The 12,786-nt window shown below is 35.2% G+C and overlaps 1 protein-coding gene across 2 annotated transcripts in view; it reads right to left on the bottom strand.

Annotated features, from left to right (window-relative positions):
• Window positions 1-4,250: 4,250 nt before the first annotated feature.
• The window catches only part of egflam (EGF-like, fibronectin type III and laminin G domains), a 28,890-nt gene continuing 20,354 nt past the window's right edge, over window positions 4,251-12,786 (bottom strand). For both annotated transcript variants that reach the window (XM_055198332.2, XM_055198333.2), the window contains exons 17-24: window positions 11,123-11,239; window positions 10,024-10,204; window positions 9,886-9,909; window positions 9,707-9,785; window positions 9,422-9,565; window positions 9,248-9,331; window positions 7,549-7,652; window positions 4,251-5,307 (exon numbers count right to left, since the gene is read on the bottom strand). In XM_055198332.2, the coding sequence (XP_055054307.2) occupies window positions 5,156-5,307; window positions 7,549-7,652; window positions 9,248-9,331; window positions 9,422-9,565; window positions 9,707-9,785; window positions 9,886-9,909; window positions 10,024-10,204; window positions 11,123-11,239 (885 nt within the window). In that variant the 3' untranslated portion in view covers window positions 4,251-5,155. The remainder of the gene's footprint in view (window positions 5,308-7,548; window positions 7,653-9,247; window positions 9,332-9,421; window positions 9,566-9,706; window positions 9,786-9,885; window positions 9,910-10,023; window positions 10,205-11,122; window positions 11,240-12,786) is intronic.

The following is a 12,786-nucleotide window of genomic DNA, read 5'->3' as shown; positions in this document are numbered from 1 at the left end:
GTTTAAGGTTATCTGTAAGAAATTCATAGAAAAAAGAAGGAAATGAGGATTTAAATGTGCTCTCCTGAGAACATCAAAATGTTTCCTGAGGTCGGACTCCAGAAGATCTATCAATCAATCTGCATAGAGGTCTGCTGAAGCTGCAAAATAAATTCATTTTGTTAAATCAAACACATTTTTACGAAACATTTGGTGCACATGCATATTTTCTTTCTGTAACTTATTTTAAAGTTTGGTTTGGTTCTCCCTGCAAAATACAGTTACAATATCAGTCAATATCAGTCAACAGCACACAGTGGGATTGAAAGATGTGGGATTACAGCTCGCTCTTCATAATCCCACATCCTCGCTAAAACCTCACTGACAATAATAGCATTAATTCAGCTGACAATATGACAACAGTCCTCACAAAAGGACAGTAGATTTGATCATGAAATCATTTCATCTTCTTCATCTTCTTACTCTTTAATGGTATATGAAAATCCAGCAAAACTATTTCTTGATGTTACTTTATAGCAATTCCTAGCTGTACTTTGGCACTGCTGGTATGATGCATTGACCAATCAGCATCCAGGGCTGAAGAACCAGAGAATGAAAGGCTCTTTGTGGAACTTAAAGGAATAGTCTACTCATTTTCAATATTAAAATATGTTATTACCTTAACTAAGAATTGTTGATACATCCCTCTATCATCTGTGTGGGTGCACGTAAGCGCTGGAGCGCGCTGCGACGCTTCGATAGCATTTAGCTTAGCCCCATTCATTCAATGGTACCATTTAGAGATCAAGTTAGAAGTGACCAAACACATCAACGTTTTTCCTATTTAAGACGAGTAGTTATACGAGCAAGTTTGGTGGTACAAAATAAAACGTAGCGCTTTTCTAAGCGGATTTAAAAGAGGAACTATATTTTATGGCGTAATAGCACTTTTGTGAGTACTTCGACTCGGCGCAGTAACACCCTCCCTCTCCCATTATGAGAGTGAGAAGGGGAGCGGACTTTTCAGGCGAGTCGAAGTACTCCCAAAAGTGCTATTACGCCATAAAATATAGTTCCTCTTTTAAATCCGCTTAGAAAAGCGCTACATTTTATTTTGTACCACCAAACTTTCTCGTATAACTACTCGTCTTAAATAGGAAAAACGTTGATGTGTTTGGTCACTTCTAACATTATATCTAAATGGTACCATTGAATGAATGGGGCTAAACTAAATGCTATCGAAGCGTCGCAGCGCGCTCCAGCGCTTACGTGCACGCACACAGATGATAGAGGGATGTATCAACAGTTTTTAGTTAAGGTAATAACATATTTTAAAATTGAAAATGAGTAGAGTATTCCTTTAAGTGTTTCTGTCAAAAAAAGCAAATAAATGGTCCAAAAATGGTCCCGGGTTGTCACTGGTGCGGGACCCTTAAAAAGGTCCTAACACGTATTATTTAAGCACAGTATGTACCTCTGAAATAGTTATATGAACTCTTTAGGTACTTTTTGAAAGGGAACCGCCCCATTGACAGCTGATGACTATTTTTTTCTGATCACGTTGTAAATAACTTTTAGCATTTTTTTGCAGCCATTATTTTTAAGAGTTTGAATGTCGGTATTCAGGGATCAAGCCGCATGCAAAAGAGCAAATCAACATAGGTGTCGATTTAGCATTACATTCATTTAACAATGACATATATGTGCTTGTCATAATAGTTAATGAATAAATGTCCTTTAAACTGTGTATGGATATGGATGGGAACTAATAGTATCACATCATACAGTATAATAATCATGAATGTTAGCTTAAAAATAGGATTTTAACCCCTACCACAGACAAAAGCAGAAAGATGAAGGTGATGTCTATAGTAAATAAATTGTAATGATACAACGATTATAATGTACAGTTAGCCCGTAATTGACACAAAATTAAAAACAAAACAAAGTAATAAAAATGAAGCGCACATTTACAAACAACATTTTCAATCTTTTTGGTTTGCAGTCTTTCAGACATTGACATTACTGCACAGAGCTCTGGGATCTTTCTACTTTTAGGAAATCTTCTTTTTCAGTAGTTTTACTTTAATTTTCTTTCATTCTTTTTGGTCTATTGGGACAGATAGATATTTTTTTAGGAAATGTCTTTCTATAAATGGAAAAAATCCATAGTTTTTATGCCTTGATGCTCAAATCTCCCCATGGTGATCTATTCCCCAGTGAAATAAGATCATGTGTAATTTGCCATGGTTTTAAACCTACTATAAGGGCCATGTAATGTCAAGTCTTAATCTTCCGTGTTCTTGGGATTATTCTAATTTCAGATCCAGAAGAATCGGCCTGTCGTTTTGAGCTGGAATGAATACTTTTGATTACTTGCTGATCCTTGAAATGGGCTTAAACATCAACGTCACACAGATAAATGTGAGTCGAGAGAAGTCAAGAGCCATAAACACAGAGCTACATGTAAAACTCACTCTTAACACACATGATACATAGTGATGGCCGCTTTTGAAACACTCCTTCAGCTTGGAAACCTTTAAGAGTTTTGAATCTTTGGTTTGGACCGTGTAAATGTTGTAGTTTAATGAACCGCATTAAAGAGTAACTCAACCCTAAACCAACTTTTTTTAGTTAATGATCTGTAATAATGATGCTTTATTAGTGCAGTTCATTGATTTTAGTACGTTTTTTGACATTTGGATATAAAGTGTTTCAATACTACAGTATGTGGTGTAAAAACGTCTGAGTGCTGCCCTCTTCAGGTTGAACGGTGGCTACTGCAGTTGAATTTTCCTATTGGATGTTGGTCCAAAAAATAACTCGTGACGTGGGCAGGTTCAAGCTTTCCACGCCCTTGTTACGATCTCACTGTCATGGGCTTGCCAGATAGTTTTGCACTAGACTCAGGTTTGAGTGTATCTGGCAAGACCATGACAGTACTATGTTCTGTGTGGGAGCATGGGGAGGCATATAGTGTGTGGCTTCCACATGTTCCCAGTGTTTTGTGGCTGTCATGGTCTTGCCTGACCTTGGGTAGTATCCAGGTTGGATGTAAGAGGGCAAGATCGTGGCAGCATTGTGTTTATGTGGGAACACGTGTGTTTTCACATCATGTATGTGTGACACGTGTTCCCAGTGTCTTGTCACTTTTACCCTACTCCCTTATGTACTCGTGTCTTAAGTGATTAATTATGTTCACCTGTTCCCCATTGATGTGCTGTCTATTTAATGCCCTCGTGTTCTCTGTGTGGTGTGCGTGCGTTGTCGTAGTTCAGGGTTGTGAAGATCTCAGTGTTCATGTGCTTAGTGTGTTTTGAGATCTGTTCCTGTTTTCCCGTGTTTAGTTTGTGTTTCATCACAGTGTTTAAGTTTATCTTCTGTTTTACCCCCACGTGGGTGTTTCTGTTATTTTTGTAAATAAATTCATAGTTATATTTTCTTACATCTCTTGCGTTTGGGTTCTCCTTTTGTTTCCACAATCCGGTTAAGACCGATCGTGACACTCACCACACACTTGGTACGAGCTTAGTTCGTCCCCTCTATCTCCGTTGGGATCTGCCCACTTTTCTTGCATTTTTCAAATATTGCCAGTGGGTGGAGTCAAGTTCTGACCAGGGGTTTAGTTACGCTTTAAGTCATCCTAAAAGTGCTCTAGTACTGACATCTTGTTTTAAAAAAAATCAGCTATATAAAACAATTAAAATTATGCTTTGTAAAGGGATTATTCATCCAAAAATGAAAATTCTGTCATCATTAACTCACCCACATTGACTTTCATAGTATTATATTTTATATGGAAGTCAATGGTGCTACTGCATGTCACGTGTGCATGCAAATACACACAACCAGAGTAGTGGGCATCTATCCCTAGAGCACCTGGGAGCAATTAAGTTTAAAGTGCCTTGATCACGGGCACCACGGCCACAACCTACCAGCTCTCAGGTTACAAGCCCAACTTTCTAACCACTAGGCTACGACTGCCCCGAATAATATAAACACAGAGATACAACCTCTAACAATTATCTATCATTGTTTATTTCATGAATAAAGTCAGTAAGTCACATTTTTGATGGCAAAATGATATCAAGGCAGGAAAATTAAGTGACATGCATTTTTGAAGACTCAAAAAATATATGTGACCCTGGACCACAAAACTAGTTGAAATTGAGATTTATTCATTTCCATTGATGAATGGATTATTAGGATATGACAATATTTGGCCAAGAAAAAACTATTTGAAAATCTGAAATCTGAGGGTGCAAAAAATCGTCTTTAATGTTTTCCAAATGAAGTCATTAGCAACACATATTATTAATGATAAATACATTTTTGATTTTTTTATAATAAGAAATTTACAACATATCTTCATGAAACATGATGTTTACTTAATATCCTAATGATTATTTGCATAAAAAATAGATAATTTTGAGTATTATAGTACTGTTGGCTATTTCTACAAATATACCTGTGTGACTTATGACTGGTTTGTGGTCCAGGGTCACACATTAAGAGCAGCTGTATCTATAAAAAACTATATCTAGTCTTTATGTATGTTTGTAGCTATACTGTAGAAGAAAAAGAGAGGCAATGATGCTAACCAGAATGAAATCATATCAATCTGTTATTTAACCACTAGCAGTCTTTAAAACGGACAGATGACATTTACAACTACAGATGCTGTGAAAATATACCGACAACTACTCGAATAGAAACTTTATTTTCTCTTCAAAAGCCTCTACTCTAAATTCAACTATTTAAATCATGATATAAAAACGAGTAATAATAAAAAACAATTAGACACAATTATTCCAACACTGCCTTCCTAAAGAGGGAAGCAGAAGGACCTACATAATTTGTTTACTGATTCAGAAGTGCTAGTTAAAGCAGTTTACTGCAGATTTACAGTACAGTACTGTATCCATTACGTTTAATCCAGTAGATCTACAGTATAAATCTGAAGATGGATAGAGTACAGAGTTAAGTAATTATCGCAGGTGTTAGTACAGATGTTGAGGTTTTTTAGTGTTTTTATGAAAAAAAAATTGGTGCAGCTCTTCATTTTCCTAATGTTCAGGTGATGCAGGTGTTGATGTTTCTCAGTCTTTGGCTGTTGTTTTGATAAGTTATCACAGATGATGCAAATATTTATATTTCTTGAAGTTATTGCAGGTGTTTAGTTTGTGCATGTGTTGATGTTCTTGCCATCAACTGCATCATCCACCAGAGACAGATGGTAGTCCGTGGCAAGAGTGACATGTGAAATGCATCCTACCAAACCTCGCATGTACTGCCTGTTAGTGTGCAGCGCGATCTCCTTCATCCCACCTGCAAACACATACACAAAAATAAAGCTAGGAGTGGCACATTAAATTTATTTTTTTAGTAAATTAATTAAAATATTTATAAAGAAATAAATTGGGTAAAACTTTCTATGAAGCCCGTGCTTATGAATTATAAGCCCCTTTATAATTATTTATAGGCGGTTATTACTATTCTATAAAGATATTTATAAAGACACAACAACACATACACCCTATTATAAGAACAGTATAGTTACATTTATATTATTTTTATTATTACTAAGTGATGCATTTGCATTTTAATGCGCATGCTCATAATCCACTATACACTGATTTATAAGTATTAAAGGAATATTCCATTTTCTTAAAAGAAAAATCCAGATAATTTACTCACCACCATGTCATCCAAAATGTTGATGTCTTTCTTTGTTCAGTCGAGAAGAAATTATGTTTTTTTAGGAAAACATTGCAAGATTTTTCTCATTTTAATGGACTTTAATAGACACCAACATTTAATACTTAACTCAACACGTAACAGTTTTTTTCATCAGAGTTTCAAAGAACTATTAACAATCCCAAATGAGGCATAAGGGTCTTATCTAGCAAAACGATTGTCATTTTTGACAAGAAAAATAACAAATATACACTTTTAAAGCACAACTTCTCGTCTAGATCCGATCCAGCGCGACCTAACGTAAATGCGTAGTGACGTAGGGAGGTCACGTGTTACATATATGAAACGCACATTTGCGGACCATTTTAAACAATAAACTGACACAAAGACATTAATTAGTATCAGTTGACATACGTAGGAACGGTCATCTTTTAACACACTTGTAAACACTGGGGCGGAGTTTCGCGTTCGTCTTCTGTGACCTCTTGACGTCATGACGTATTGCGTGGGGTCACCTGGTGCATTACGACCGGATCTACATGAAGAGAAGTTGTGCTTTAAAAGTCTATATTTGTTATTTTTCTTGTCAAAAATGACAATCGATTTGCTATAAGACCCTTGTGCCTCGTTCGGGATTGTTTGTGGTCCTTTGATACTCCGTTGAAAAAAACTGTTACGTGTTGAGTTAATTGTTAATTGTTGGTGTCTATTAAAGTCAATTAAGATGAGAAAAATCCTGCAATGTTTTCCTCAAAAAACATAATTTCCTCTCGACCGAACAAAGAAAGACATCAACATCCTGGACGACATGGTGGTGAGCAAACTATTTGAATTTTTCCTTTAAGAAAATGGAACATTCCTTTAATAACTCAGTCTATACTTCCATGATAAAGGTGCAGCCTGCATTGCTATAATGTTATTATATTATAGTTACGACTTAATTAATCATGCAGATTTAGTTCTATTTCAAATAACTGATTTGATTTATATTGTTATAACTATGTTATAAGTTACTTATTATGTGTCATAATACAGTTATTAACCTCTAAATGCATTATTGATGGCTTTAAGTAAAGTGAACACACTACTTAAAGCCATCAATAATGCATTTGTAGAGGTTAATAACTGCATTATGACTCATAATAAGTAACTCACACCATGGCTATTTTAGTTAACATCTTATGATTTCCTAACATTTGTATCCTATGCTTTCACTTTATTTAAAGCCATCAATAAAGCATTTACTGTATAGAGGTTAATAACTGTATTATCACTTATAATAAGTAACTTATAACATGGTTATAACAATATAAATTATATCAGTTATTTAAAATACTGTAGAAGTAAATTTGCATGATTAAGTAAGTAGAAACTATAATATAATGACATTATAGCAATGCAGACTGCATTTTTATAAATACCCCCATGGAAGTAGTTGTAAATTAGTAGTTATAAATCTGAGTAGTTATAAATCAGTGTAAAGTGGATTATGAGCATGCACATTGAAATGCAAATGCATCACTTATAAGTAGTAATAAAAAAATTCATAAATTTAACTATACTGTTCTTATAATGGGGTATACGTGTTGTTGTGTCTTTATAAATATATTTATAGAATAGAAATAACTGCCTATAAATAATAATCAAGGGAGCTTCATAGAAAGTGTTACCATGAATTGCTTTACAAATTGAAAAAATAGATAAAGTTAAAATCATGTTACTTAAAAAAAAAAAAAATACAAAGGTGCAATTTATTTTTATTTGAACTTTAAAATGCATTTACTAAATAATTTCTCTATTTATTAAGTTACAGTTATGTTAAGTTAAAATGTGTATTGGATGGTTATTTTCAATGTATCATTTATCACTTACCGATGTAAAGATCGCCGTTAATGTTCAACTGTCTCATTTTACCAGGAGATTTGGCTGTTTTTGCTCCATAATCATCGACTGTAAGTTTACCAGACTGTCCGTCCCTTTAAATACATAACATAATTAACTTTAAATCAAATGACATCCCTATGGGGTAGTCACCAAAGGTTGGCAAACTTAAATAATAAGAAACACAGTTTTGCCAAATTTCCCCAGCAACATTGCATCCTGCAAGCAATCCCATAATGCACTGCAACAATTAACATGGCATACAAAATGGAAGGAATGCTGATAAAAAAAATATGCATTTAATACCAAAAATCAATTTTATACTAATAGTGTGATATAATTTACCACTACAAATTCTGTAGCTTAACTGGTAGAGCATTGCATCAAGAGTGCAATGGTCATGGGTTTGATTCCCAGGGCACACAAATACTGATAAACTTGATCTGTAAATTGCTTATAATAAAATAGACATTATAAAACGGCTCGTTCTGGTTCTTCATTCTGATTGGTTGAAACGCGTTCTAAGCCGTGACAAAATACCCCGGTAAACCCACGGTTCAGACCGCATCACAAGTATCACTGCGCCACTGTTGCTGCGTACTAAATTTATGAAAATAAACACCACAGTCTTTAATCATTTTTTAATTTTTCTACATTTGCACAATTATGGCGATATCCATAATGTGCCACCTGCTGTCAATAAATATTGTTGAGTCATTTCGTCAATAAAGAGAAAACGTTCTCTGGGTTGTTTTTGTCTTAAATTGATATTTCCGCTATTATCCACTAGATGGCAATTTTACCCAACTTAAACACTGACGTATTCACTCGACACAACAGCGTTGTGGTGGATTTGGCGTGACGTGTACGTTTTGATGGCTCTGAATCTGATCTCTTACAAAAGTTCTTCACCAAAATGATATTATCTCCGCTTTTAGCTGAAAATTTGTGATAACTGATAAGAGAACAAATGAAGGTAGGATGAAACGTTTTTGTTGTTGTTGTTGGAAAGCGGATGGTCTGTTCTTTCATTTGATATTTTATGTTTATTTAAAGAAGATAATTTTTCTGTAAGGCATTAAACTAAAACTGGGCGGCAACTTAAAAAAAACAAAACGCTGACTGGGTGGAAAGAGTTAAGCATGCTTCCAAGCATATTTGATCATCACTTCAACAGTTGCACGATATAAATGTTAATGTATATTTTAGATGAATGTTGATTTATAAAAATTAACACCACAGTCTTTAATCATATTTTCATTGTGTCTTTGCTGCGTCTGTGTTGCTTGAGAATTGCACTCTGTTGCAGCCACACTTGATTCTGAGGAACTACTTTGTTTGGGCGAAGAGTAATATTTGTACTAATATAATTAAAAGTTATTTGTGTTTTATTTTGTGAAACCCTGCTATGCATATGAAGTAACCGTTTTATAAATGCAATAAACCCCGCGAAGCAGTGGGGTTACAGTGCATTTTTATAACAGCTCCGCTTCGCGTCGTGCCTAACAACGCCCCTTAGCTGTTATAAAATGCTCTGGTAACCCATTGCTTCTAGGGGCTTATTGCTTTAATATATATGCATTTCTTTATTAAGTATTATTATCATCATTAATAATAATTATTATTATTATTATTTATTTATTTTATTAATTGTTTTTCTGATTATTTTACTATTCATACACTATCTCACCTCACAGCTTTTACTCTGTGCCACCTGCTGTCACTGAAGGTTCCATTAACAATCACAGAGGCGACCCCGCTGCCTAAATTATAACTGTAACAAGAACATGAGATGTCAACATGACTTCGTAATTCCAGGTACATGTGCATACAGATGTGCATACAGATCTTCTCGACTTTACACCTGAAAATGAGCGCCCCATCATGAAGGCCGAGAGACAGGTAGTCACTGTTGGCTCTCATCGGACTCTCTCCTCGCCAGAGTAAAAGACCATCTTTGGATGTGCTCTTGAAACGCATAAAGATGTTTGTCCTCGATCCTGATAACCTACAGAAATGGCCACCAATAAACACATGTATTCATGCATTTCAATGGTAATGAAGGCAACTTCATACATACTGATTTAAGCTTAAGATGGCATGCACACAAGAATTACATGCATATGATTTAAAAGCCTGTGTACTCTACCTTTTCAGTATATCTCTGTTGTCATATGTCAGATAGCTGCGTCCAGTGAACTGAGGAATCTCAATCGATTCGGTAACAGCTGAATCAAAAAAGACAAAGTGCAAAGCTCATTCATTTCCACTAGATGGCACCAGAAACCAAAACAGGATGATAAAAGAGCATGCATACTGGGCACTTACTGTTTAAGCAATAATTTCCACATTCTAGGGAGCAGAAAAAAATAAACATTTCAGATTAAAACCAAACACAAGATAGTGTTTTATGTACTGCAGATGTTAAATGTAAACTTGCATTATTGTGTGTATGTGTGTGTTCACCTTTTTGGCAGTGTTTCCCATCGTATCCAAGTGTGCAGTCACAGTCATAGTCGTCCCACTTGGGCCTGCACACTCCTCCGTTAGCACACGGATTCTCCACACACGGATGAGCAGCGTTCAGTACGTTTATCCCGAACGCCTGGCCTGGATTGAGCTCTATACTGCGGTCATTCAGAGAAATCTGCGTCAAGAGGAGATTGAATATTATTAGACTTTTTTAAGATTTTAAACATTCTTTGATATTCAATATGGCTCAAAATAATTCCCATATGGCAAAAAATATTTTTTTTGAATAGATGCTAAATACATATTGTAGAAAGTAAAACTTTTTTAAAAATATATTTAGTTTTAACCTTCATATTTTAACATATTTCAAATATATATTTTGTATTTGCAACAAATATGTCCTGGCAAAAATACAAACGTTTGTAAAATATGTATAAAATATTAGGGTCGTCAAAAAATTAATTGCAATTAATTGCATACAAAATAAAAGTTTTTGCATAATATATGTGTGTGCATATCTGTCATAATTGTGTGTGTGTGTGTGCGTGTGTACCTGGTAATTATCACGTTGTGGGGACCAATTGTCCCCACAAAGCTAGGAATACCAGTATTTTTGTGACCATTTTTTCCCAAAGCGCAATAAACGCCACTCCTCCTTTTCTACACAATGCAATAAACACAAATTACACATAAAAAAACTACATGTGTGTGTGTGTGCATGCGTGCGTGCGTATGTATGTTTATATGTATTATATGTTTTTATTATTTTAATGGAACCAAGCACTTCATATATTTTATGATATATATATATATATATATATAAAATATACATAAATAAAAAATGTCTTACATTTATAGATGCATGTGTGCATTTATATAAACATAATAATTACACACAACACACAAACTTTTATTGCGATTAATCTATTGACAGCCCTAAAAAATAAATATTTATATATAAATATAATTTGCTAAATATGTCTTCATACCATACAATTATACAACAGAGGGTAATAATTGTAACATTTTACAGCAGAAATCAACAGTATGTAGTATGCAGTGTAGTATTTTTAACTTAAGTAAACTCTGATACCTTCTGAACAGCTCCACTAAAAGGTCTCAGGAGTCCAGCGCTGGGCTTCGTAATGTCATAATTAGGAACTCCTCCAATATATAAAGGGGAACTACATTTAATCTGTGTAAACGCCCCCTGAGAAAGACAGACAAAGAAAGATAGAAACCAGTGTGATTATTATAGGCTACAGGATAAGTTAGTATAGTTGTATAGTTTTAGATACAGTGCTTAGCATAAATGAGTACATCTTTGAAAATTACGATTTTTCTCCATTTGTAAGTAATTCACACCGACTGGTGTGTTTCCGTAGCCTGGCTCCGCCCTCCTACGTGCTTCCGCTTAATTTTCATTTCGCTTCAGTACTACGTCTGGGACTGCTGTGTAGAGTTTCGTTTTCTCCTGCAAAAATCTGCAGGTCCAATCAGCGAACAGATGGGGGTGGCTAAGAACGATGACGTTGAGGTCGTGCGTCAGTTTGAGTTGTAGTTCAGTAATGGCAGCGGATAAAGACGTGAGAAAAGCTATTCGATCCGTTGTTGCAAAGCTGCCAAATATAAAGAAGTTAATTACGGAGCAAGAACCAGGTTTGCTAAGTTTTGTTAGTCTGAGTATTCTGACTTTTCGGCCGGGTTCGGCGCATGATATACGTCATGACCAAACGTTAGCGATCGCCTATGGCAGATCCTGAGTGACTCTGGGCAGATTTAATAGTTTTAAACTTCAACAGAGGACCCTCCTTAACGGAAGTAACGCTTTGCAATGGAGCGTGGCCAGACTCTCTGTACAAATGAAATGAATGTATGAGAGTCTGGTTGGACCAGGCTAGTGTTTCCATATCTGTTGCTAAACCTATAAGAATATCTACTGAAAACTCAAAATATTATTTTTTTTAGTAAACGCAAATTGTTTTTTGCTTCACAAGATATAATATTAACATAATGAAGTTATTTGGATTATTTTAATGATGGGTGGATGTGCTTTTTGGAGCTTCACCATATCAAATCCCATATAAGAGGATAACATGACTACATCTTCCAGACTGATCTCACAAAAAGTCGTGTTATAGTCGCGCAAAATTTGATACATTTTTCGTGTCCATGGCACAAAATTCAACTTTTTTTCGTGCCTTGAGCACAAATTTCTTTTTCGTGACACTCGCACAAATTTCTATAAATAGTTTCTCATGTCCGTGGCACGACTTTCTTTTTCGTTTTGTTTTATGTATTGTTTTCTCATTTTTTCCCCCTATTTTCTTACCATTGTCGCTTGAGGTTGGGGTTAGAATAACTTTCTGTTTTATTTTTAGACATCCTAACCCAAACCCCAATTCTAACCCCAACTCCAGGAGAGAAAAGTTTTGAAAGCAGAAGAAAAACATGTAGAAACCAATATATAAAAGTACACCCTAAACCCTAAATCTAACCATAACCCAAAGCGACAATGATTTAAAAATAGGAAAAAAGAGATAAAACAGTACATAAAATGACACGAAAAAAAGCCATGCCACGGACACAAACTCCTAACTTCTCCCCCTCCCTCTCCCTTCCGTGCTTTCATGAACGCGCCCAACCACCACCCCCAAATCCTTCTTGTCGTTTATTGGCTGGAACACTTTGTTATGGTTTCTGTTTGTAGGTTTGGCCACTTTGTTTTTATTGCAGTTTGTGGAGCCTGGGCTGTCT

This window comes from Misgurnus anguillicaudatus, chromosome 22, assembly GCF_027580225.2.
Source record: "Misgurnus anguillicaudatus chromosome 22, ASM2758022v2, whole genome shotgun sequence".
Taxonomy (NCBI): Eukaryota; Metazoa; Chordata; class Actinopteri; order Cypriniformes; family Cobitidae; genus Misgurnus; species Misgurnus anguillicaudatus.
Note: the sequence above shows the minus strand (reverse complement) of the source record. Positions and strands in the feature narration are given on the sequence as shown.